The 27585-nt window shown below is 39.4% G+C and overlaps 1 protein-coding gene across 2 annotated transcripts; it reads right to left on the bottom strand.

Moving 5' to 3' along the window:
• Positions 1–119: 119 nt before the first annotated feature.
• On the bottom strand, positions 120–26015 carry tcf3a (transcription factor 3a). 2 transcript variants are annotated; one of them, XM_020634051.3, is made up of 20 exons: positions 25448–26015; positions 22466–22562; positions 21977–22049; positions 15155–15228; positions 13639–13714; positions 12916–12956; positions 12567–12702; positions 11051–11100; positions 9556–9655; positions 9015–9151; positions 8731–8878; positions 8549–8607; positions 8346–8418; positions 6733–6809; positions 6418–6591; positions 6161–6272; positions 5874–6006; positions 3286–3521; positions 2771–2899; positions 120–2659 (listed from the first exon to the last, which is right to left on the bottom strand). In XM_020634051.3, exons 2-19 carry the CDS (start codon positions 22517–22519, stop codon positions 2778–2780), a joined length of 1875 nt encoding a protein of 624 aa, XP_020489707.1. In that variant the 5' UTR covers positions 22520–22562; positions 25448–26015; the 3' UTR covers positions 120–2659; positions 2771–2777. The 2 variants fall into 2 exon arrangements, with proteins under 2 accessions (XP_020489707.1, XP_020489708.1); XM_020634052.3 differs by lacking the exon at positions 3286–3521 and adding an exon at positions 4997–5235 and having other exon boundaries at positions 25448–25998.
• Positions 26016–27585: the final 1570 nt, after the last annotated feature.

Raw genomic sequence — 27585 nt, forward strand, 5'->3', positions numbered from 1 at the left:
GACTATTAACCTCACAAGTTAGAACAGAATATTGAATAAATTAGACATTCTGCAGAGGATCTGCAATTTTGTGCTTTTTCACGTATGGGCTCAAATAAGTAATTGGATAAACGTTGGTATTTTGTTATTAAAAATGGCACATTTATTGCTACATTACTGTTATATACACAACAGTTCTCAATATCTACTTTATATATAAAAAATAGGAAACTGGAGGCACTTTGAGGACATAGCCTACATAGATGCTGTCCTCAAACATGAGTGAAGACAAAGTTTTGAAGCAGGTCATCTGTTGTTGAGGACAGGAAGAGTCTGTTAACAAAGAACATCAAGTGCATGTTGATACTTTGATACTGCAGACACTTCTTTCAATAAAAGAAATAAAAAATACAAGTTTTTAGTGGCCACTTTCCATATCACGCTACATTATTCCTTGCTGAAAATCTGACGTAGTTTAAAAAGAAAATAATGTTAAGGGCCAGTTCATAGGGCAACATTTGTGACAAAATGTAGAGGTAAACCAAACACTATTACATATCAACACCAGCTTACAAAGATAAAGCTGATGAAGACTCATTTTTACAGCTGTGCATATTTCTTTAATGCACATACCAGTCAAGGACAAAAACAAATTTTAACAAATCAGTTCATCAAAGATGAGAAATTATAAGTGAGTTTGCCTCTCAAAAATTGTACATCAGGTTATAAGTCACCTTACATTTAATGACACAGACTCCGAAAAACCAGCCTCAACGAGTGTCACCCTTCATATAGATGTTCTGAGTCGGATGTCACATAAGTATATATGGTTTTATACATCTGTATTTAAAAAAAAAAAAGGGTACAACCCAAAAGTCCTTGAATGCAACATTATCCAACACGTAGCAGAGAACTATTCAGGCACTGGTGAGTAACCATTATCAAAACTCCCAAAGTCAGTAAAATGGCCAAGGCCCCCCTTTTTGATTCTTCTTATGCTTCGGTTCAAAACAAAACAGTGACTTCTGTTGCAGGTTGAACATGTCCCCTTTTTCCCTTTCCGCAAACTAATCAACAAGCTCATCAGTAAGCTCGACATCAGGGCAAGGAGATGGGGCGTGCTTTAGAAAAACATTAACTTTAGGAGAAAACTTTCTCCAACAGAAGAAAAATCTAATTACAACTGGCCTGACAGTTTTGTGTTGAAACAGGCATTTAAAAACAACAAATGAGCAATATCAAAACAGGTGATGTTACAGCCAGATGTTTGTTTTGTCATTGCTAACATTTCTAAGCACCTGGCACAAAAGAAAAAAAAAAAAACTCACTTTGTTCCTGAAATCTAAATTGAGACTTGTTACAATAAAACAACGTAAACACAAAAAGCATTCAAAATGAGAAAAACAAAACTCATTTAACTATCTTACAAAGTAAAAAAAAAACACACACAAAATAAAGATAAATCAATTCTACAAAAAGAAGATTCTTATAATTCTTATACGGGTTTGCAATTGTTCAAAAGGGGGGGGAAAAAAACACAAAGCACTGCCAAACATAGAGCAAAAAAACCACGAGTCAGTCGATGGCGATTGAGTCAATTCTTCAGCAGGTAGCAGTAACACTCATGATCCCTTTCAATACTTAATTATTTCTGTCTTAGCAAAATGTCATCCACCACAACAAAGATTGTGGTGAGTCGAGTGAGTTCACAACAACGTAACAGTGTCTTTGGGTGTGATTCAACAGGCACAGGCTGATGTGACACTAGCTGTATTGGGTCGGAGGGTTCAAACTGACCACATGGCTGAACAGTGAGGATGCCACCTGTTTCCGCACAAGTCCAACGGCAGCCTCACAGAGGGAAGGTATTGAGTCTTTGCATCGGTGGTTGGTCTCTCGCCACCATTCTTTCATTCCACTTGCATGGCCACAAAAAAAGAACAGATGTACAGGACTCAGAGATAAGACTCAGGGATCCAAAAAAAAAAAAAAAAATCTAAAATAATTGTGAAATGCGAGTCTGTCACTGTGGCACCTTTACAGCCAAAAACAATAAATTTTCACCACAGCCAGAGTTACCATATCATATCAAAGAGAGAAGACTCTCTCTAATGGGCCGTCAGTGGCTGGATGTCTCCAATTTAATTCAGTCATCAAATGAGATGATAATAAAGTTGGCTATTTATAACCAAACACTATTTGTTTTGTTCTATCATTAGATATAAACCCATGTGTGCCTCCTTGCTTGTAAAGAATGTAAGACCTCCTTTTCAGATGGGAATGCCAATAATTATCCTATGATAAAAAATCCTAACTCTGCTCATGTGAGCAATTGATCCAAAAGTTTTATTTGATCCAAACAAGTTTTGCTCCCAACAGGTAAAGCAAGTCTTCAAAATGTCTTAAAAAACACGCTCAGAAGAATGTCCTTATGTCCAATTTTCATGTTCTCCAAACCAATGTCCTCAATTCATAGTTTTGTCAAGACCAGTAAATGTTTTCCTCTTTCAAGAAGACTGTGCTTGTTTCTTTTGTCATCGTTAGGAATGTGGCCAACTGCCTTGTAAGTAATGAGGTGTGTGGGCGCGTGTGCTTTCCAAAAGTTGATTAACACACACTGAGATGTATGACAATTCAAGATTAAGGCCACGTGTTCTTGGGGCTGTACAATCAACAGGAACTGAAAGACAAAAGGAAGGGAAATAAAGTCAATGTCTTTCCAAAATGAAGATTGTTATACAAACATAATATTCATTATTTCATCTTGCAGGCTTCTGTTCTGCAGACTGACCTGAGAATTACATATGTCCATCTCCAAGACCAGGGTGACCCCCACCAAGCTGCATCTGGGGGTCCACACCTGAAACTTTTTCCTCCTCTCTCCTCTTGAGGCAGGCAGCCTTTGGGTTCAAATTACGCTCTGGAAAAGGACACAACAAATTAATAACAGTCCGAAAGAAAGGAAGCAAATCTCATAAAGCTTCGTCCTTAGTCATCTTTTAAGCAATTAGATAAAGTCCTGAAAGCAAAATAAAAGATGGATGGGAGACAGAAAAGGCAGGAAAATGAAGGTAGGATTAGAAGTGAGGTGTTTGGCAGAAAGCAGAGATGTTTCGTCCTCTAAGATTCTCCCTTTTCTTCTTCTTCTTTAGTAAAGCAAAGGGATACCCAAAATTGATGCTACACAGCAAGTGAGAGCAAAATTAAGGAAGAGTTTTTATTCTGAAGGGTGGACTGTTGTCTGGTTATGACTGGAGATGGTTGGTTGTCTCTGTGGATCAGACCTTCTTTTATTGGCTGACCTACCTCGCACCTGCTTCTCCAGGCCCAGTATGACCTGGACAGCCTGCTGCAGGATGATCAGCTTGGTCTGGGCCTTGTCGCTCTGCAGGTGGACCTGACACATCCTGCCCAGCTCTCTGAAGGCTTCGTTAATGTCTCGCACACGCACCCTTTCTCTAGCATTGTTGGCTTGGCGGCGCCCTCGCTCCCTCTGCTCCTTCTCCTCGGCAGTGAGGTTCTCATCAGTCACCGTGACGATGCTGCAGCCAGGAGGAGAGGGGGCGTTTGAGGGGCTGGTTAACAAACCCAAATCACAACCCTTCCTGAGCATAGGCTATATGTACACAAAAACTGCAGGTCATCTGCTTTAAACCTGTTATACTGCTTTAACTTCTATTTCTGTGATTAGAAATCATTCATCTTTTATGTGTACCTCAGAATAGTACTAACTTCAATCTCTTAGCTCAAGGTAAGACCAGTGGAATTGCATAAGAAGATCACAGTGGAGCGAGGCTGCAGGAGAGTGAGCGGAGGGGCAGAGTTTTCTTCTTTTTTTTTTAATATGTACTAAAAACTAAAATAAATTGACATATTGTCATCAATCAAACAATTACGTTTTGTCAGTTGAAAAATCACTAAGTGATTTCAAGCCAAGAATAAAGATACTGTAGATCAGAATATAATAGATGACAAGGTGTTCTAAAATCTGCTCTAAAGTTTAACCAACCAACAAAGATTAACTTTTTTGGTCACTAGGGTCCAGGGTGGAAGTGGAGGGGGATATGTTGTTTGTCCAGCAGAATAAGAGAAGTAATGAGGAGGGAGAGAAAGGAGGAAACACCCTCTGCTGTTACAGAAAAAGCCACAGAGACAAAGCTGAGAAGAAGGACTGAGGATATTGTATTAAATACATCAGCAGTAGGAGACTGATGTATTTATCTGAATGTGGGGGAGAAGAGGTCGCTTTTGCCATCTGTAAAAAGAAAATGATAGAGGAAGGGGAGAAAGAATGGAGAGATGGAAAGGTCTCTCACGGAAAAAAAGGTGGCAAAATGAAAGGGTTAATGGCTGAGAGACAGGGGCATGCAGTACACAGACACTGCAACAACGCTGAAGACGGGTTAGGACAAGCTGCTTTCATGCTATCAGGGCTGTCAGTGAACAGACTATGAGTAGATGGCATCATAACACTGAATAAACGTATCTGATGTTAAAAGAACTTTGTAAATTAATTTAGCACAATGAGGCAACAGTGGAAAAAGAAAATGTGCAGAAAAAAAAAGATGTGTTAATCCAATAAACGGCGAAGAAGAGACACATGTAAAGATTTACACAGTGGAAACAGACAGCCAGTTTAAGACAAAGCAACACATACACTGCATCAGAACACACAGCAGACCTGTATGTGTTACCAGGGGATGAAAACCTCAGAGGATGAACTGAAGAATGGGCATGTCTTAAAAACACTCACAGCTTCATTTCCTCGTCTCATGTCCTTACATTTCATCCCTTTTAGGGTGCACTCGAAAAAGTACGATATCACTTGGATTACAAGTATTAATAAAAATCAGGTAGAATTGATTTACCAGCATGAGTGGAGTAAAATCAACTACTATGAGGTCTTAAAGGACATATTCAATGACATAAAAGGAGCTTGGAAGTGAAGATGTGTGTGTTTTATTTTGCAAAATAAGCATTTCCCCTCCTCTTCTTTCCTCCCTGGACACCCACTGACCTCTGACTTGCTGCTCCAGGTTGAGAATAACGTTAACGGCCTGTTGCAGTACGATCAATTTGGTCTGTGGTTTCTCATAGCTCATATGGAGCTGACACATGCGGCCCAGCTCCTTAAAAGCCTCGTTGATGTCCCGCACACGAAGCCGCTCACGGGTGTTGTTTTGCAACCTCCGTACTTTCTCCCGCTCAACCTTAATCTCCACTGGCAGATCTTCATCGTCTTCCTCATCATCCAGACTGGCAGATGAGGAGGGAGGGAAACAACAGTATGGGTACAGTTCACTTAAAATTGCTTCCCAAGAAAATGCAGTACATTTTTCTAGCAGTTTCAACACCTCATTGAAAAGTTTGAGAAAAAAATCCAGAGTAACATATTGGCTATAGAAAAGTCTGTTGTAAAGGTTGCTTACATTTCAGTTTGCAACTTAAGCTTCATACAAGTCCTTTCTCATCAAGTGTTGCTCTTGTTCTTTCAGGCATTGTTAATGAAATTGTTTTTTAACCTGTACCTTTCAAATTGGGTATTGAGGACCAAATATTCAGAAATGGATTCAGACTTTTCTAATCTAAGGTTTAAAAGAAAGAAATATAACAGAGTACCCTCTAGACCTGTATACAGACTTGTACAAAAGTAATGCTGCTCAATTATCACTTATGGGCCTCCATACATGTGGTTGTGACTGTGTCTGTAGAGACCCTGTCCTCTTTTTGATTTTGATGTTTTGGGTGACACAGGATGTTTCTCATTCCAGTTTGAATGTTGCATTTGCAAGCTGCAACGAACAATGCTACTGACTCTACCTTTACGCCTTTAAACATTATGCACTGATAAGAGAGCGTACATTATGTGTGAAAATAGAAAACATTCTGGAAACCTTGTTCCGAGGAGGCCCTTGATGTCTTTCCTTTCATCCTCAGACTTGTCAGTGATGGAGCAGTTTTCATCATCCTCCTTCTCCTCTCGTTTCAAATCAGACCCAATGGAACGTTGAATACTTGCTATCAGGCCTGCACAATGAGTTAATAAACACACATACTGAATAAGATGCATAAAGAACCAAACATATTTATTTAACTGTTATAAAGTGTTTATGTATTACTATCATTTCTGATAGACAGGTAATTAAATTAACACAGAGTACAGATCAACAGAAAGTCTCACCAGCAAAACCATCAGGCTGAGAGCCATGCTGAACAGATGCAGGGCCATGGTTGCTATGCATAAGACCTCCACTAGAGGGCAGACCAACAGAGTCCTCATGGTGACTGGACAGCTTCAGGAGAACAATTTAACATGTTAGATTTATCTTTCAAAAAGATTTTAGTGCTAGAGTAAGAGCAATGAAACATCCTTGATTATTACATCAAACTTAATTCAGTCATTTGGGGACTTCTTATACTGCTTTTCATTTATCTCACCAGTCCAGGCAGGCGACTGGCCATTCCCAGGGCTGCGCTGGTGAAGGCTGCAGGTAACCCTAAACTAGATGAGAGCAGACTGTGCATTTCAGCCAGGCCAGTCCCGCCCTGTCCACTGGCGTGACGCTGAAGAACATTGATAGCTTCGTCCAGACGGTCTTCCATTTTACTCGGCTAAAGGGAACAAAAAACAGTGGTGGATGAGACTGCAGCAGGAATGACTGTTGGTGTCATGTCTTTACCTCTGTCATTTGCTTTAACAATCTGAAGTTGCAACTTCAAAATGGAAAAATAAAAAAAGAACTGTTGACTCACCATGGACTGAATTCCCTCCTCAAAGTTGGGTGAAGGTGTGACCTGACCCGAAGACCGAGTCCACTGCGATGCAGAGCCTGAAGAAAGGATGATGTGTTAGTGTTATTACTCCATTTCTTTCTCAAATATGATATGCATGTCTTTTTGTTCACAAGAAACAGTTTGTGCTGGGTTCTTAAATGCTCAATCAGAGACACTAGGAAAAGTGTGATTTGAACCATATGCTGAAGGTATATCTGTTCTCTGACACATTGGAAGCACTTATTGCGTCTAAAAAATGAGGCTCATTATATTACTTGTTTAAGAACAAAAGATAAGCAGAGTAGGGTTTACTGGCACAGGGTCACCAACTACCGAGGTGCACCGAGAGTGAAAGCCTTGAAGAGGTCAAAAAGCTCACTTGTAGTATGCAGATCAACTTTATAAGAACAGCGCTTTTCGTCTTGTGGCAGATCCTGATCGAGTATATTTTTATATACGTGAAATATGAAGATATAATAGGTACAAATTCTTCATCTATACTTTTGGAGTACCAGTATATGTATAAAATCACTTATTTCAAAGTAGAACATTTCATATTTCAGTTTATATTGGGTTCACGATTAACACCCTCAGCCCCTTTTTACTGCCCTCACTATGAACCAGCAGCAGTATTTGATGTAAGACACGTTTGTGATGAGCTCACTCAAAACCTCAGAGCAGAGACAAATGGGGAAGTGAGCTCACCTCTTTATATTTTTACTATATTTTCCCTTCCTCTCTCATAAGCTATATATGGATGGTGTGTGTGTGGGTGTGTGTGTGTGTGTGTGTGTGTGTGTGCGTGCATGTTTGCATGTGTCTGAAAGATCAAGTAAAGGTTAAGCTGTATATGGGGAAAAACCAGTTCATAATTGTTGACAGGCTTATTAAAATTGATGATGTGGAAATTTTACCATCATAAGTAGAGTTCAAATCTCAGACACATGTATTGAAAAGACGAGACATTCTGAGAAGAAGCATTTGCTGAATCAGATTACTTCCATGTCAGTATAGTGTTGAGTGTCATTCTATGTTTGTTCAGAGCGAGCATGAGAAAATGTCTGACTGAACTCAGTGACACAGTCCAAATCTGGGTTATTTTGATTCTGTGAAATCATTTGATTTAACCTTTTGGCAATGCAGTTTTTTGACTGACCTTTCCACCAATTACATATGATGTAAATGTTTTTTCCCTGAATGGTATGTGGCTTCTCATGTAATATGAATGTATTTCATCAATTACTACTTGAAAAGGTCAAATAGATACACCAGTCCAACTGATGGCAAATGCCAGTAAACACTCATCGATGTAATGCATTTAACTAAATATATCACTTAAAAGCTAACAACACAGAGCATTAAGATTCCTCAAAACACAAGATTAATTCATTTTAAAAACATTAAATACCACTTCTAACCCAATAGATGGAGCTACATTGTCATGAATAACCATTCAAGTAAGAACAAACAACAAAACAGATTCAAGAATATATCTCTTCCTTCACAACATGAAAGCCCCGAACGGTGACCAAACAAAACAACAACAGAGGCCAGCTGACCTTAGGAAATAATGACTGGAGCTATTCTCTCACCTGACACAGCCTGGGGAGAGCCAGAGGGCGTCGATGGAGATGGAGGGAAGGCAGAACTGTCTGAAGGATAGATCTGGACAAAAGAGTATTTGATCAACTTACATACACCTATTGGCTTCACTTCTCTTGCTATTGCTATAGAAAGATGATATGTAATGTTTAAAGTCTGACTGATTCGTCTATATTGATCTCATACTACTTACAGATGCCAGGGCTTTTCCGATCTCATCACCTGAACTTCCAGGCACTGTTCCTCGATTGGCTTTAGGGGAAGAAAAATACTGTTTAATTGGATCCCATGAACAAAACCATTGTGCTTAAAGACTTGTACACGTAAAAAGCCAAAAAGAAAAAGCTCAAAGAAAGAGAACACTTAAGGATTTACCCAAAGTGTCAGTGCCGGCAATAGGGGGTGTGTGGCTGGGGACTACGAAGCTGCTGGAGCTGGAGTGGAAGCCAGCGGGATGAGCCCCGTTCACCTCACTGCCATGCAGGGGGTAGTTTTGGGGTGAGAGGGGCAGTGGCTGTCGTTTCTTGGAAGTAAAGATAACCAGTAATTTAATTGCAGGAGCAGACAGAAACTCTCAATAATGTATTAGTCAAAAAGTGCCAAAGACCTCACTGTGCTCTCTGAGAAACAAAAGTCCAACTTATTAAGACAGAACTCACCAGTCTGTCTTGGGGGTTAATGGCAGTGAAAGGGCCATGCTGGCTCAGATGGGGGGGGTTGCCCAGCATGGCAGAATACCCGGGCTGAACCATCGACCGGGCAGAGCCCCACGGATCAGAGGGCGGGTGGTGGCCTTCTGTTAGGAAGCATCCAGAGAGGAGGAAGAAGGGGGAAGTGATGGGTGAGGATAAAAAACAGCGACAGGAGACGAGGAGACAATGAGGGCCACGTATGAGACATGTCACATTACTGTGATGACTTCATTCAACTGTGATGCACTATTCAGCACCCGGGCACCACAGGGTGTTTATTGACATACCGCTAAAGCTGATAGGTTCATCTGCTCTTCATAAGGGTATCATAGGCAACTAGTTACACAACCACAGAGGCTATGGAGGAAAAAATCCAGTTTGCTATAAACAGTTTAGGTGTGTGATACATGTAACGTGATTTAACAACAAAAACTGTCCTGGTCAGACTGAATTTTCAAACCTAACACAATGGACCAGAGGTTTTGAAGGAGGGTTTGCCTTTACTGACCTTGCATGTAGAATGGTGGTGGGTAGACGTTTCCTGCCTTGGAGGCCGGGTAGCCAGCATTGTCCCTGTTGAAATCCTCTCCTGAAGCCGGTGCATAAACCTAAAGAAGACAAACAGATGACCAAGGGCAAAACTGTTCAGCTTAGTGCTTGACAACTTGATTACAAAGCACCTTATAACTGTCAAAAGCTTATATGGTCTGTCTAATGTGAATGTCATGCATGCAGTACATGCTAATTTTGTTATTTTTCTTTGAAGAGAGCTAATATGGTATAATGGTAAAATGGTAATAAGCTAAGATGGGAACTACAAACTAGTTTTCTATCATTTTTAATTTTCTTACAGACTTTAAACAAAAAAGACATTTGGATTAAAAACAGCTATTTAAAGTATGTGTGCCTTCCAAGGCTGGAGTCGATTTTTACTATCTGGTTTTACTACTTAATTCAGTGTACAGGCTGTTGCAACATGTCTGCAGACTGAAGCACTCAGCATTATGTACTGGATGTGCAGTGTCAGTGATTACATTGAGTACTATCTTCTGTCTCTGTAGGGCCTTTACATAGTATCCTTATGAACAGAAACACAGTGTGAATGGTTTACAGATACATCATTTGTACGCTTTAACACTGTGCGATGTTGCCACACAATAAGAGATGCAGTTGGATTTGGAGCATAGTATAATGGTTATAAAAGAACCAATGTTCTGAACCACCACAGCTTTCTGAATCAAGACTATTCAAGGCAAAAAGCAAGTATCAAACTGTGTCTACAAAACTCAAACCCAAATGGACTGAAGTTTTCCTCTGTAATTTGATTAAACACAGAGAAAAAGGAGAAGGAAATGGGGGAGAGGAGAAGAGGGAATGGAGAGATGCACTCCTAATTACTGAACCATCTGCCGAATCCTGGACAGCAGCCAACTCCACTGGCAGCTGGGATAGAGGGATGGGGGAGGGAGAGAGAGAGAGAAGGAGAAAGGGGAGGGAGGAGGCAGAAAGGAGAAGAAGGCGGAGGGAGTGGGGGCTGTGGGGTATAGAAGAGGAGGAGGAGGGGGAGGGGGACAGAAAAGAGGAGGAAATGGGTGTCCACAGAGCAAGAGTAGGAGGGAAAAGATGAGGTGGAGTAAGGAACATCAAACCGCAGAATGGATTCCCTTCAGCAGTCTGAAGAGTACACTTGGCAGGGGCGAGAAATGTGGCCATAAAGTAAAGGACCTACAAATACGACATTCTATAAATACAAGCTGCAAATGAGTGACTTGGTAAATGAGTGGCTTCCCCCTACTTTCTTTTTTTACTTTGCAGTCTAGATAAACAGCTGTAAGAGCTGGATGTCCTGTTTAGCAGAGATTCAACCGCTATGCAAGCCAAGGAGAGGCTCAAGATGCCAAATGGAATGTGAAAACAGGCGTGAAACATGAAAACATGGATTCCCGTGGACTGACAGAGGTGTACAGTTTAGTGCTCCAATGTTTGTAGCTGTTAGTACTCACCGAGGAAGGCAGGCCAGGGGGCACCTTCCTGATCTTTTTTGGCTGCGATTCTGAGGGGAGGAAGACAGACCAAGATCACATAAGCGTGCTAACAAACACAAAGACGTTCACCTATTGGAAAAAAAAAAGTACATCCACGATGAGGGATTTCATTAATGCAGACCCCTTTCTTCTGAAGTCCTGCTGAACCAATCCATCCATCTGTCCTGTTTTGTGACTACTCATTAATGCCTTATCAAAAGATATTTTAATCTGATGTTGTTAAGTGACTCGCATCTTTCAGAACCCACTGATTTCGCTCCCTTCAACTTAGCAGAAGTGAATTTCTCAAACACTTTATTAAAACTCCAGCAGAAATGATTTTACACACTGACTCAAAGGTGGAGTCAGTAGAAATGTGTGTTGCAGCCTGTAAAAACAACATTCAAACTGGGCCCCCTCCTCCTGGGCTCACCGCCACCAGAAGCGCACACTCACTGCAAGATTTTAGCGTAAACATTTACTGCCTGTAGCTACACTGCAAACTATCTGAGAATAGGCCTATTACATTTGTTTAATTGAAAAGCTGAAAATTTAGCACGCTAGCACAAGCTTACACCGCCAGTGTTTGGCACCTGCCTGTCCAATAGAGTACAGACCAACTCTGTGTCCTCGCTTTGGAATGAGATTCATCCGCTTCGTGTTTCACCTCACTAATATTATATTTTATCGTTTTTGCCGCTACATCCACGTCCGTTATATTCACCGGTTTGAATCCTGTCCAATTGCTGAATTGTATCCACTCCTAAATGTACCTGTGCACTAGAGCTGGGTATTGTCCACAACCTCACAATTCTATTCGATTTCAATTATTTGGGTCACGTATGATTAGTCATCGATTCGGTTTTATCGATGCTTCGATATTGATTAAATATATAATAAATCATACAGATGACAGGAATACCCAGATAACTCATCACAGTACCTTCTGATATTTGTTAAATAATTATGTGTGTATTATTTGTATAGGTTTAGAACAAACTGACTAAAAAATGAATTTTATCGTTGCATTATTCTTTAAGAAACAAATAATAAAACATTAAAGTACAGTATGATCTTAAGTGCACATTTGTGCCCGAGCTGCATTGCAGTAATAAAAATAACAGTTCTGTAATGGCATGGACAAAAACTGTAAAGTGACCAGTTGTGCCTGACCTGAATTCACAGTGCCCCCAGTGGAGAGGGGCGTCGATTTCAAGATATCCCTGAATCGATATTGAATTGGGAAAATTACAATTGCAATGCATTGATGAATCGATATTTTTAACCAGCCCTACTGCGCACTGTCATTGGCTGAGGGAAATAAACCAACTCCCCACACAGAAATGTCCTTAGTCATCCAAAACAACATAAACCATGAAAATAATGGCAGAGGAAAAATGCTACTGACTCTGCATTTAAAAAATAATCAGAAGATAGTAAAATGTCTCTGAAATCAAATCTGTCATTTTGTCCAATATTTTGTTCTTAATCTTACCAATAGGTTCCTGTGCCGGTCTCCGACGAGGGTTGTTTCCGTCATGAGAGGAATAAAACTGGGAGTTAGACTTCAGGCCAGGCGGGGAGAGGGCATTAGGACTTGCCATGGGTATCTCACTAGGCATAAAGCCCGGCTAAAAATGGGGAAAATAAAGCACAAGCTCATTTAGTGTCAGATTTTAGTTTGAAATAAATGTAGGAGTAAATGAAGAATTAAACAGGAATAGAAAATAATTGACATAATGTGTCAATTGACACATTACATGACATAATTGACATAATTTTTCAAATAAGGGCATGAGAAGAGAATACAGCAGCACAATAACCTGTCGCTGTAAAAGTTTCACCTGTGCAGGAAATGACGAGTATGGTCCTCGCTCAGCTTTTCCTGTTTGGAAAAGAAATACTTAATCAGGTCATGATTTTGAAAATAGGGCCTTTATGTCAGTTTTAAATCACAATCTGGCTATTCTCCATCCTCCATGTGGGTGCCTCCCATCTGCCATGTGAGTCTATAAGATGATTTGTGGTATTTATGATTGCGAACAAAACAACAATAAATTGGCCCATTATAAATGGTTCAGGGGCAATTGTGCCCAACCTCAGTTCCCTCCCCTGACAGTTAAACAGAGTAGAGCTATAGTCCACAGTAGTCCCAGGGGAAAGCCTTGTTTGTGCATGGGTACCCTTTACACCCGCCCCCGTCCCTACTGAAACCCCCCCTGCACTGAACACACAAACAAACCCATCCTCCACATCCTCCCTGATTACCATGCTCCCTTCATCCACTGCCACCTAAGCATAAATATGGTTTGCCCTAAAGTGGTACATTAGTGTCTAACCGGTGAACGGCTTCTCTCTCAAACAAACAACCCATTGTTCTGGCTCAGTCACACAGTCCTCTGAAATAAACTTGTGTATTTGAATAAGCACATTTGTCCTTCATCTGGTACTATAATTAGTACAAACTAACCCTGAATATCCCTGATTCTCTTTAGGTTTTAAAAAAGACGATATGAAAGTTGTGGTCACTATATTTCAACAGCTTAGCTCAATTTAAGCTTTCTTACCAACAATCCCTGATCCAAATATAGGGGCAGAGGCAATGCCCTCTTGCTCACCATAAAGGCCTTCTTCTCCATAACCCTGACGGGGGGAAAAAACATGAATTAATTCTCAATTTACTTTGCTTATTTTCAGAACATTCAGTTAAATTTGTACATCAGCTGTGATACATCTGTGCTTGTGCATGTGTGTAGTGGTAAACCAGATCACTTGATCTGTGATCTGATCAGATCACCCCCCACAATGTGGCCCTTATCACACAAAGAAGATATGTTGAGGTATAAAGCATGAAGTCTAGACTTTGAATCATGAAGCCTATGGACTACTTTGAGTTGTATAAAAGCATGTATGGAATTTTAGAACCATGGTGTATGTAATTAAAGATGGCTTCCCATACATCTTCAGAGATTTCTGTACGGAGTTTTTGTTCTTAGTCATTTCTTTTCTTTAGCCCTGGATATCACTATATGAGTGCCATAGAAAAAAAAAAGGTACTGACCCCTTAGTGCCAGAGACATGACGAAGAAAGCAATCCGTATGTTATGTTTGGGCTTATGTTCAGAGTTGAGTATATGCATCCTAATGAAATTCCTAACCTGGAGATGTCGATAGAAATGTGCTGATGGTAAGCCTTGGGATGGCTGTAATTGTTGGAATGACCCAAGGTTTCCCTCAGCATGTAAATCTATTATTGTGACAATATCACTGTCTTTCCAGATAGAGAAGACTAAGTCTGCTAAGGCTGGAGGAAATGCATGGTTGTGGCTGTTTGGACTGTCTTTGTAAACTTTAGGCAGGTTAAGGTAAGACAGGACTTGTTGCCATACTTTGAGGGAGTGAAGTACGACTGGGTTGTTTATAACGGTTATTATTAAGTATTGTGTGATTATTGTAAGCCACAAACCCAGGTAGATCAGTCCAAATTCATAATGTGTGTGATCCATCCAAGTTAACATAGTTTGATTTGGCCTGGTTGGTGGAACTTACACTGGGTACATCTGGTCATTTCAGTGGTTAAAATCTTGAACATTCTGAAATATTTGGTTGTTTATCTTTAAAACTGCAGACCTAATCTGGATTTAAAACAGGGTGGTCTGAGGTTTAATGGATTCTCTGAGTCTGAGTGAAATAAACCAACCAACTGTATTTCTAGGAGATACACAAAAATGAATGAGACTGCCTAATGCTTGTGACGGGGCTTGTGCATAGCTACATCATGAAAGATGATTTTTATAATATTGTTAAGCTTGATGTAACATATTTTATTGCTCAGCTTGAATGTTTGATATACTTCACATGTGTAAAATACCTTTTTGTGTGCGCAATCTATCTTAATTTCTAGTAATGAAACTGGTGCAGAGTCAGTTTTGAAACAAGGGTCAAAAAATGGATCTTAATAAATGTGTTTGTGTGAGTAAGGGGTATAGATAAAACCATTACTCAAATCTATGTTGCATTTCTCTCAAGCTCTGTGGCATGACATCTACATAGCCCCATTACATGTATGAAATGGGAACATACCCTTCCCTGGTTGAATGATGGATTGTTCTGTTGTCCTTGCACCCAGGGACTGGACCCACTCCTCTCATCCATTCCTGGAACACAAGAAGCTGAGTTAGATGGATTAACCAATGGGAGGCAGACACATTTGTTCTAGACATTTACATTTACTCTTTGCAAAACTAAGTCTAACTTCGAAAGTTGACCTGCTTTGATACAGGTTTTTCAAGCTGCTCAAAGTAACCCCCACTAAAGAGCTTCACTTCACAGCTCAAATAGTGACAGCACAGTGACAGCACTGTCACATAGCGTAGATATGAGCTGTAGGAAGTTTGAATAATTAACACCCAGTATGAGACTCCCAGAATCATTGTAGACATTCTTCATTCTCCCACTCTCCTATACATTTTCCTAGGCAACAGTCTTTCATTTCCCATCAATTTTCTCACATTTTGCCTACACCTTCGCCTAAATGCAGACAAAAGGGCTCGAGCTTACATAGCTGACACACGTTATCCATTGGCAGAGTGCTACAGCTTTCAGTGATTTTAAAGATTGGCGAAGCAGAAATTTCTGCCCGTTCCCTTTCTCTCTCAATCTCCTCTCGTGCTGCAACACAGCATCTCTTGGGGAAAGCTGAGGCTTAATTGTGTACTGATTTGCATAATTGTGCATATTAATGAAGCTCAGCTCTATGAATATTCATATTTTTGTTTTGTTGTCTAATTAAAAAACAGAAAGGGGAGAGAGAGGGGGGTAGAGGCAGGCTAGAATCATGACAGGCTCAGCAGTAGAACAGAATGATGGGTCCACAGCGCTGAGAGCTGCTAGATTGCCGTGACAACTGTGATCTATACGCACGACACCAGCAGAATAAGAGATGAAGGAGACAATGTCTTGTCCCCTCTCAATGGCTGTCTGTCACTCTGCATGTCAATCAAAGACGATAAAGAAAATGCATGAACCACTGGTTTACGCTGAGAGCCATCAGTCCCAAAGCAGGAAAGGCTCCAATTCAACCTTTTTTCGATTGCATTACAGTCCTGTTGAAATGTAGATTAGTAGTAGTAACTGACAAAATCGGTTATTTTAAGTTTACAGACATAGGGAGTTTATGTATCAAAGTGGTCCACTGGATTCAATGGATTGTGAGGAGGGAATAAGGGAAGAATTATTCACACCTGAGGGGAGGAATAATTGGATAACTTTTCAAGAACTGGGAAAGTAAACTAGTGTTGACCCTACCATTCATTTGGAGTGGTGTCCTCCCGCCCTTCCCAACGAAAGGCACAGAATGCTTTATTAATGGTATTTAATTCATTTATATGAATCCTTTTTTTAGCAGAGCAAGGGCATATCTTGATGCATTTTACTGTCCTGAACAATGTCTCTGCTCTACTTGCATGTTCCTACTGAGTGTGGAGTTTATCCATGTTTCCAGTATTAAGCCTGAATGTGAACGGTGAACTGAACAAATCAATTTTCAACCCATGAACGAGAATGTAAGCATAGGAGACTGGTACCTTCTGAGGTACCAAGAGTTATCGAGCACTGTGTACCGAAGTCTGATATGCGGCACTAGGTAAGCATATGACACGGTTCCACTCTGCTTTTCAAAATAAAGCCCCATCCGTATTTTCTGTGAGGAGATTACCCAAGTTTTCACACAATGCTTTTATTCTGAATTGTTTTCTAGGACAGTTATTTAGTGAATGAAGTCACTGCTAAAAATTCTTTATAAAAGATATCACCTTTGCTGTATGTAAGCTAAGTTAATAATTTAAACACATCAGGTTATCGGCAGTATTTATTCTTTTATCTCCCACTCTGCTTCGCTCAGCATAATGGTTTATGTGCCTGTATGTTTATTAAGCACTGATTTTTAATGGTATTTCAAATGCTGAAACCTGTAAAGCAACTGAAACCAACACGTATAGGTATGACAAACCAGCCTGTTAAGTGAAGAGTAATTAAAATACATACCTTATTGATATGTATTTATTACAGTTTACAGTTGAGCGCACGTCTTTTTGCTCATTCCGGTATAGAATTGATCCTTATGATATTTATGAAAGCAAGAAACTTTGGGTAAACCTTGTGAATGAATGATTTTAAGAAGAGATGGGAGTATAGGAGGCTCTACTGAAAAAAGAAGCTTGGTGCAGTAAAAAAAGGATGAAAGAAGCAATGAACATGCACTAGTTCACTTTTTGGACTGTGAACTTAGTTCAGAATTAAAAATTGTGAACAATGAATGTGAACTAGTTCATTTAAATATGATTGACAGAACTTTGAGCTAGCTCATTTGAAGTGTGAACTTGCACAACACTACATATTTCACACACAGAGCTAAGTCTAGACAGGTTCACTCACTATAGGAGATAAGAAAAAGTCAATAGCTTAAGGGTTAGAAGAACAAAATCCCCAAAACAAAGATTTGACCAGACGTATACTGTACATGGTGAACTTCACAGACCTGGATCACCAACACATGCTAATGGTAAACATACTGCTGTGTAAAAATGTGGGTCAATGTGTAACATGCCACCACAGCATTGTTATTCTGTGTGAGTGCCTGACTCACACTGTTTGAATGAACAATACTTAATTTTAATGAAACACCATTTCACTTTGATGTCTTTATTTCAAAAGCTCAGCTGCATCCGTTGATTGGTAGAGAGGGGGAGCTTTTAAGTGACAACAAACAGCTAGGGTGAAACAGGTACCTGCCATAAAAAATTATCCTGTGAGGAAACTGGCATTGTTAACTTGCTCTGGACATTGTATATAAGGTCAATATAGTTCAGAAAAAATAGAACCCTCTGAATTGCAGAATATCAGACCTCCTTGTAGTTGTTTTCTTGAGACTTGCTTTCATGTGGTTGTGTAATGATGTCTCCTTACTCAAATACATTTAACATTCAGCATCTTCAAAAAAATATAAAACAGATGACAGAATGGGTGTTTCAATTACCTTCTTTGTTTGATGCAGAACCCATACCATCAGACAAATGAATTCACTTCAAATAGAACAATAGAGCCCTGCATCAAGATCACCATCTTTGTATATATAATGTGGAAAGCAAAACAAAAGTATCAACAAGTCAGGAACACATGTTTGATTTGGTGTTCTCATTAAGCCTATTGTCAGACTAACAACTGGGTTTAGAAAATTGTGTTACCTCTTCCTCCCTGTCCTGTAAGATGTATTTGTTTGAGGCTCATGATGTCCTAGTTACTGTTTTTATTTTATACATGTTATAAAGTGTTGACATCTTATAATTTGGTGAAATTAAGAAGTGCTTCAACAATAACAACAGATCACACTGCTGTTGGGACAATATTCATTTTAGTTTTTTAATTAGATTTCATTAGTGGTAAGAAATTAAATCAGATTTTGACCAACAAACTTCTTTAGAATGCTGTAATTTTTACAAATGGATTTCCATTAGTGAAACAAGTCCCAAAATAAATAGGAAACAATGAGTAGTGCTCTACTCAGACAGACTAACAGGACCATAAAGAGAAAAATGAAGAAAAGGGTGAGTAACATCAGACAAATTCTATGGTGAACCCCAATGCACTTCTCCTCCCAGCATGCAACGCCCCTTTAAGCATGGCTAGTCTATAATTACACAGGAAGAGATACTGGGAACAGACAGTTGGCCTGAGTCATAAGCTTCATGAGCAAAACTCTGGCACATACATTGACCAAATTTGTAGACAAGCCTTCGTTTTTACAGGAACATTGCCCCAGGCACCTATAACTGTGTGTGCCTCTTTGTCTACACACCTTCTTCCTTCCCTTGGCAAGTGAGTCATACAGACACAAAGCATGATGTCAGACCAAAATCTCAAGAGAGTAAACAATGTTAATGAAATACTGAACAATGTAAAATAACACAGGCCTGGCTGTTTTAACCTGTGAGTCACCAGAGACTTCTCAAACACAACTGTGCTCTCATCCACTAACAAATACAGATTACACTTCATAAACCCAACTCTGATCCTGTATTAAATAACATTAATTTCAACAGTACTACCTGCCGGGAATTCACAATTTGAAAAGGCAAAACTACTTGTTTGTTCACAGATCTGTTTTAAATATTGATCATTTTATGCAAATTTGAAACTTCCCCCCTCCTGCATGCCAACCCGTATGAAACTTAAAAAATACATTTTTGGATTCTCAGTTTCAAGAAACCAAAAAATGAAAGTGCAAATTACTTGTTTGAGTGACTTAACAGACACAGAGATATTATCATTACTAAATCTGTAAAAGGAAGGCTCCCCATAGTCTCATCAGGGGTTGACATTAAGCTAAATTTGCCAATGGCCCTCCGGACCACTGGTTTTCAAAGATCACTGGCCTGACCACTGTAACCGCTGGCCCAGGAATGTTTCTTTTGATTCGAAGAATAACAGTCACCAACTTAGGCTACTCTTGAACCATTCTTGAAGTAAATTCTAACTTCCATTTAATTAACTGAGCTCTAGGTATTAAAATATTTAGTATTTTCTTATATTCATGTGCTCTTGTTCACCATGCTGGTAACTTTAAGAGTCTACTTAATCTGATTGATATTAATATGAGGATGTGATAGAGCTGGTATTGTTATGATCACCTTTCTCTCCTTCTTTCTTCTCTGTGAGAAACTCTTCATCCTTAGATCTTTACTTTAGGAGCTCTCTTAAGGGCTAAGATGCTTTGTGAATAACTTTTACCTTTAACAGGATCTAGTCTTTAACTTTAAGGGGAAATTTAGCTGCAGCGTGTTCCAGCTTCAGCTGTCTGTCACTGTGGCTGAAACTTTTCTCCCGTCATGTCCTGCTGTCACTCTCGACTCTTCCGGTGATTTTTTTCCTTTGAATGCTGATTCAAGCTCGGCTTTTGTCGGGATCTGATGGTTTTAAAACCGTTTTATCAAACATGTTTTTTATTAGAGAAAACCTGTTCTAAAACCTGTGTGCGAGTGTACAATTCGAGAGTAGTGATGAACGCTCGAGGGCGGGACAGCAGTGAAGCAGTCGACTGCCTTTCAACTGTGACACACAAGCGCGCGCACGAGCGTTTTAGATACGCAACGTTTAAAAATATTTACTGACAAAACACTGGTATGACAGGAAAGCACTGTGAAATTGAAAACGTGTTACAGTCTATGGTTTTTTTTTCAGGCAATATTTTAACTGGCCCGTACTCTGTCAATCATTCATCTGGGCCAGCGGGCCATTTATAATGTTGAGCCCTGCTCATGTTAAACCTCCACATATCCAAAACCTTTAAATTACATGGCAACTGTTTCATAAACAGTGGAACGAATAATAACAAAAGTTATCTAAAGTCTGAAGTAAATCCAAACCGTGTAACCTTGTATATTTAACTCTGTCTATTTTACAATGATGTAAAAATAATAAAAGCTAGTTCGTCATCGGCTTTGGAGATGTTGGGAGGCATATTTTATAACTTTGAAAGCAGTCAGACTAGATATTCCCCCCTGCTTCAAGTTGTCATGCTAATCTAGGACAACAACTAAGGAAACACTAAGTATTCCACTCCTGCATTATAATCTACTTTAACTACTACTTCGACATTAACCACTGTTAATCTCTATGTGATTGTTTGATCCTTTGGAGTTTGAAAAACTTGTAGCATAATATATTTAACGTCTTTAAATAACGTCTCTAAAGCCAAACACAAGTAGTGCAGTTTATCATTAAAACAGGTTTGTGCTCACTATTTTTAAACCAACAGCATTGTGTTATGACATGAAATGGAATCATCAAGGCTTATAATGTTCAAGTAACAAGCTATTCTATGAATGGATATGTTTCAACTATTAAAGCTGCAACTAAAGTTTTATAAGTCACAGTGTTTACCTCTTAGCAGGCTACATTGTAGCTTCTAACTGAATCCGTGTGGTTCGAAGTTTTTTTTCTCAGACATCTGAGATGTGTTAAGTTGCTACAGCTAAAAACACTCAATTTGCTTATGCAGCTGCTTCAAAATAAAAGCATCTTAAAGAAATGGTAAAAGGTAAAAGGGACTTTTGTTGTGAAGAAAATACAGGAAATTAAATGTGTTCATCAATGAGATTTAGCAGAGCTACAATTATCCGTGATCCTCTATAACGCAGGAGTAACAGCGCTCACAGCCACTACTTTGCCCACGGGTCAGAGCCACAGCCTGCTTCTCTTAATTATGTTGGACTTAATACAGCGAGACATCAGTTTAAACACACCTTCAGCAGGTAGACCTGCAGTAATGAAGGTGCTAATCCGTGCTGCACTTGCTTTAGTGGCACTGAGCCAAACCATTTGAGCACATTGGCCATCAGGGGATTCAATTTACATTGTTTGTTGTCACAAATCAATATGTTATGTTTCTTTTATTCACTCAGTCTCACTCTCTCTCTCTCCCAAAACAAAATGGTCTCTTTTGCCATTGGTGTGATGAGGTAAAATAATTTGCAGCACAGACCAATTTTCCTGTAGCACATTTACAACACATACATGTGTTGCACAGCCTTTCTTTTACTATTCGAAACACCATGAATGATTAGGAGTTGAAATAATGAGATGTCAAATTCACTGCTGTTATTTATTATTAAAATAGGTACTAAGGTGATTTATGAAGAGCAGTTCAACACCAGCTTTAGATATGAGCAAAAGAGTTTAGGTAAAATGTCAAATTCTTTGTTGTTTCATTTTATGAAAATATATTTTTTATAGTCAGATCCAAATGAATGGTGCATTTATTTCAATAGGGGTAAAACAAACAGAAAGCCCGAAAATCCAAACAAATGAAAGAAAAAGCAAACCACAGGTTAATTTTTTTAATCTTACCTGAACCTCCAAACTGACTGCTGGCAAGAGTAGTTGGTCGGTTCTTGCCATTTGAAACTGGAAGCTCAAACATCTGAAATGACAGAAATGAAAACAAACTGATGCTGAGTTTTTTTGCTTCCCTTTAGGAAGTGATTATTAGTTCAATTCATCAAATTCTATTTACTGTCAAATCCACCACCGACAAGGGGAATGAAGAAACCTACACAAAACAGTTCTAACTGCAGTGACAGCTAGAATTTAAATCATGCACCACCACAAAAGAGTGTTGCAAAACTTTAATTGATGCAATAGCACTACAGTCCTTTAAACCCTGACCGACTGACCCAGTCAGAGACGGTCTGAAATTCATTCATTTTTCAACCTACAGAACCCTTGTACTGTTCAGAAAACATTATATAAGCAAAATTTGTATGTTATTATGTGAGCATAGAATAAACTGCTAAAGATGCATACCAAAAATTCAAGCAATCTTTGGAGATATCTTACCGCGCTAAAATCCAGCAAGTCGTTGAGCTCCTTGTCTGATTCCACTGCAGCCATTCTCTGCTGCTGTTCACTTGGGTCTTTCAGTCTCAGCAATTGGCTACAGGTGGAGGTGAAGACAGTGTGAGTATATTTGAAACATGGTTAGATACTGTTACCAACAAAAGTTCATAACACAAAGACTAAATATAGCCAATCAGGAATTACTGTTTTTTTCAACAGAGCAGGTATAGGAGCTTTCAACAAAATATTAAACATAACAAACGGAGGGTTACATCGGGTGAAAAACAGGATATATAAAGAAGGTGGTTTGATGCATTTGAATTTTTTTCACTAAGCTGAAAGTGTCAAACAAAGGTTAAAGAAATTGCATAACTGGTATGATAGAGGTACAGGTTATATAACCCCATTAAATGATCTGTCTTTTCACTTAAACACATATTATGGTTGAACAGGAGACATGGTTAAACCTGTCTAAGTGCTGGAGTTGATGCATCCGCTAAAAGTAATGTCTACTTTAGTTGTTGTGTCCTCCTTTCTCAACAATGAGGCTGGTAAGTATAACATCAAATAAAAGAATCTTGGGACAATAAAAATACACACAAAACAGACAATGTTCAGACTTGCATCACAATGTCAGTCTAATATCTATTGCTCATTTACACATGAGATATGGATTCAGGTAGATGCCTTGAAAGCAGTTACTGCAATCACAATGACAAGCATGAAATACAAAACCACCACATCAGCTTGTCATAAAGCAACACTTACATTTGTGTTATCTATCTTGAAAGATCGAATCAACCATGAATAGCTGATGCCTACCTGCTAATCTGAAATATCAGTCTAGTATCATACTCTTGCAAGACCATCAGAGTATAACCCAGTTTTAAGTTCTCAACCAATTCTAAGAATTTCGCTGCTAGCCCACATCTACCATGATTCAGCCACAGGCCCATGTACACTCGTTGTTACTCGAGCTCAGGCAGCTTCCACTAAACTAAACTAAAAAAAGGATTAAACATCTTAATAGGCTATTAAATAGTGACTGTGTAGTTCAGCCAGTCTATATCAAAGCAAATTTAAGCGTTAAACATATGAATAAGTATTAGTTGTATCATTTGCTTGGCAAACCAACACAGACACTCTGCAACACAAAAAAACATGCTAAGGGAAATCTTAATGTTGTGATTTTGTTCGTATTCTTCGTATGTATTGATTAAATCTATTGATTAAATGGCCTTCAGTTTGTGATCAGCAGACATTAATTTGATGAGGGTTTACTTATTGCAACTGTTGGAAGGATATGTTTTTTTTCCCTAGACATCATATGCATTGTCATTATTTACAAACTTGTGCAGTGGACATTAATTAAGTGGACACTTTCAACTGTGCCCTGAAAATGGCTCACCAACTATGTACAAGATGATCTTGTACATAGATACCTTGTATCTGTTGATACAAGGTATCTAATTCATTTAAAATACCAGCATTATTCTCTAAATTGCTAAAATTGCTTGACACTAAAGAGACCACTGACTTGAGTGCTGATTTGTGAAAGACACTGACATAAAGTCATTTAAATTGACTTTTAATCAACAATAATACAAACTGGGGCAATGGATGGCCTAGTGGTTTTGTCCAATTTGTATGCTAATGATTTTTGTAAATGTATTACTGATCCTTAATTATCCTGGTGCTGTATGTAATCTGACAACTTTAACAGAACAATAATGAAATCCACGTTGATAACACTAACTCAAAAAAGGAAACAGCTCCGACATGAAAGAATGCAAACATTACAATCTGATACAACAGGTAATAATAACACAATTAACGACTTACACAGAAAAGTGTAATTCCCAAGAAGAAAGCCTAAATATTTTGGCACATCTTAAGAAATGTCAGGCTCTCATTTAGCTGAGGTCAAAATGGGGGAGAAGTGTTTGGCCCCTCCTAACAAATGGAAGTTGCATACGCTCGTCTTGAGCACCCCCACGTTCCGCCTGCCCATTTGGGAAAGTTTAAGGTACAAAATGCCAGGAAAGAGCTCATCCCTGAGGTCAAACAAAAGTTACTGTGTGTTTTGATGCTTCGTCTGTGGGTTAAAATCCTAAGGGACGATTTAAATGACTTAAAAACCTGTTGCCTTCCCCTCACGTCGAGCAAGAGGACGGGGGGGGGGGCACCAATGAACACAAAGACCCGGGCCACCAAAGTTTAGTTTGAGTGGCCAAAACGCAATTAACGAGAATTAGTATCTTTCCCCCTCAAAGCCTCGTTAAAAGTTGGAAAAAGTGTAATTGGATACTAGCCTACATGATGCAGTTAATTGAGATTTAGCTGCAGTCTTGCTGCTAGTTAAAGTGGTGGGTTGTTGGTAGAGGGGTCGAGTCTGTGTGTGTGTGTGTGTGTGTGTGTGGGGGGGGGGGGGTGCAGATCCCGAAGTTATACATTTAATAAATATGAATGTACCATTGCATCTTATTTGGGTTATAATTTGGACTAAAGCAACAAAGGCGTCGATAGTAAAACTATCAAATATCGCTAACAGGTGGAAGAAACAGCAAAGCCAAAAGCAGGATCGTTACAGTTAGCTTAAAACAAACCATTAAGAGCTAACGTTTCAATTCTTTACTGAAAACATACTTACTCAAACCACAGATAGCCTACCAGGATTCCGGGGAAACCAACTCAGACTGTATACATATATATATAATATATATATATATGCTAATGTGCTGTAACGTTAAAGCCAATTGAAGTGAACAAAGAAGTATTTTCCATCACACATAAGCTGGTAATAGTTCGCTCAGGCCGAAGGGACAAAAATCCGAGACCCCGCTTTTCCCGGCTGAGGCACTCGGTTTACAACTTGAACAATACGCTTAAAACTTAATCATTTGTTCGGTCGCAATGTGGTCGGCGTCTTCTATTTCACATGCATATGCTTGTAATGAATGTGTAGTAAAATCTTCCATTTACCTGAATTCAAGTCTGTAGCATCCAACTGGGGGAAAATGAACGGCTGGAGTAGAGAGAAAAACAAAGTTAGGGATAGGATCCTTCCCCCCGTGGTCCGGACTGAGGGCTTGATGAAAAAAAGAGGAAAGGCAATATGAAGCACTCCTCCGCCACCTCGCCTTGTCGTCGTCTTTTTTTATCACGAAACTAAAAACACGTCTCTAACACAAACCATAACTCCTTTGTTGACCGTTTCCGTATTGTTAAAGAAATTGTAACCATTTCATTTTCCAAGTAGACATTTTAAGAGCCTCAACATTGTCGGTTCCAAAGGAGTATCACTCCGCGGGACTGCCAAACGGGAGGACATGGACGCTGAAACATCAGACGGTGGTTCAACGTCAACATAAACGAAGGAAACCGAATGAGGCGAGTTTTAGAACAGCCTTTATTTTTGACGCCTCTGACATCTTTAATACCGCGAAAAAAACACTGTTTTGTGGCTTGTGCGTGATCAATATAAGCAAAGTACCGCCGATTCTCTGGGATCTATGTCAACCGGCGGATGAAGACAGCGGAAAGCCCAACCGAGCAGAGCAATAGATGGGATGATAATATCAGAGGGAGGGCCAATTGGATACGACAAAACATTGATGGGCACGTAGAAAGGCCAATGTTTCATCATAGACGGTTAGGGCAGTCTCATTTTGCCGACGGGCGTCGTGCGCACATATTGCTCTAAGCTACAAAAAAAAAAAAAGTGTGTGTGTGTGTGTGTGTGTGTGTGTGTGTGTGTGTGTGTGTGTGTGTGTGTGTGTGTGTGTGTGTGTGTGTGTGTGTGTGTGTGTGTGTGTGTGTGTGTGTGTGAGAAAGAAGGATAGATGGGGGAATGCTCTTCTAACCATAAGCCTTACGTAGTGAGATTGTCCATAAAGCTGCTTACAAAGATGGATAAAAATTGGGCGTGTTGTCTTAATGAATGCCAAGTCAACACGATAACTGGTCGACGTTGTTGTTAATAATTCCTCTAAACAGTTACAGCGAACCAAAGAACAAATCTCGACGACTAATGTGAAGATAGCCTGTAAAGACAAGTTTGCTGAAGCCTATAAAACGTCATCAGAATTTATTCACTACGCACTTTTTGTCCACAGGTATTTATTTGGTTTTATCATAATTGAGAAAAAAAAACTATTTTTTGTCAGTCTATAGTCATATTGTAGGCCTAATCACAATATCGATTGTGTCAAATAGTTTAAGTTTAGTAGGCTATAGGTCGGAGTAATTGTTAGTTTTGGATTAAAGTGTAAAATGGAGCAAGAAAATGTTAAAGAAAATCTACTTACCTTTGTGAGGTACTATAGAGCTAAATTCACAGCATGAACCAGCATTCAACTCACAAAAATTGCCTGGCTGCTGAGTTGTACCTTGGTGATTATGTAAACATGACTGTTATGTTTTGAGAATTTCTAAAGAAAACCTCAACTGGTTTAAGCGAAACAACCCAAATAACATCTGTTGCTGGCCTTTTTTCGAAAAAACTCAGCCATCCACTTTGTGGTTCACACACATGTTCACACACACAGGCATGCATTGCACACATGCGTCTCAAGCTAAAATCTGTATGCTATTAACCAACTTGGTTTTCAAACCATCACAGCTTCAGTCACAAATCCACAAAACCAGACTATAGCCTACATAGTTAAATCTGAATTTGAAAAGACTGTTTAAGAAGTAAGTCAATACGAATGCAGCCCGATTTTATATTTTTGCAACAGGGTAAGGAGCATTCAGTGAATATCAGATGATCAACCTCATTGTGCCAAAACTGCAGTCATGTCACAGATTCACTGCGTACACCTGAGGAAAGATGGTGCATAATTGCCATGGAAGTGATCATATCGCAGCTCTACACCAAACATCAAACAGTGTTTGCTTTGTGCCCTTTTAAAAAGTAGGACATACAGCATAGAGGTAAAACAACATCAAGGTTTTAGGGTTAGGCATGAAAAAAAGCTATATTTAGAGTGAAACTCCATTTTCCTAACCCCCAAGTGCATACCTCTCCACCCACTCTCTTCTTCAAGTCAAGCCCCATAGTTTTTTAAATGGGTTACCCCAAAGCAGCCACCCACGCATCAGGTACAGTAAAGAAACCT

The sequence above is a fragment of the Labrus bergylta genome, chromosome 4, assembly GCF_963930695.1.
Source record: "Labrus bergylta chromosome 4, fLabBer1.1, whole genome shotgun sequence".
Classification (NCBI taxonomy): domain Eukaryota; kingdom Metazoa; phylum Chordata; class Actinopteri; order Labriformes; family Labridae; genus Labrus; species Labrus bergylta.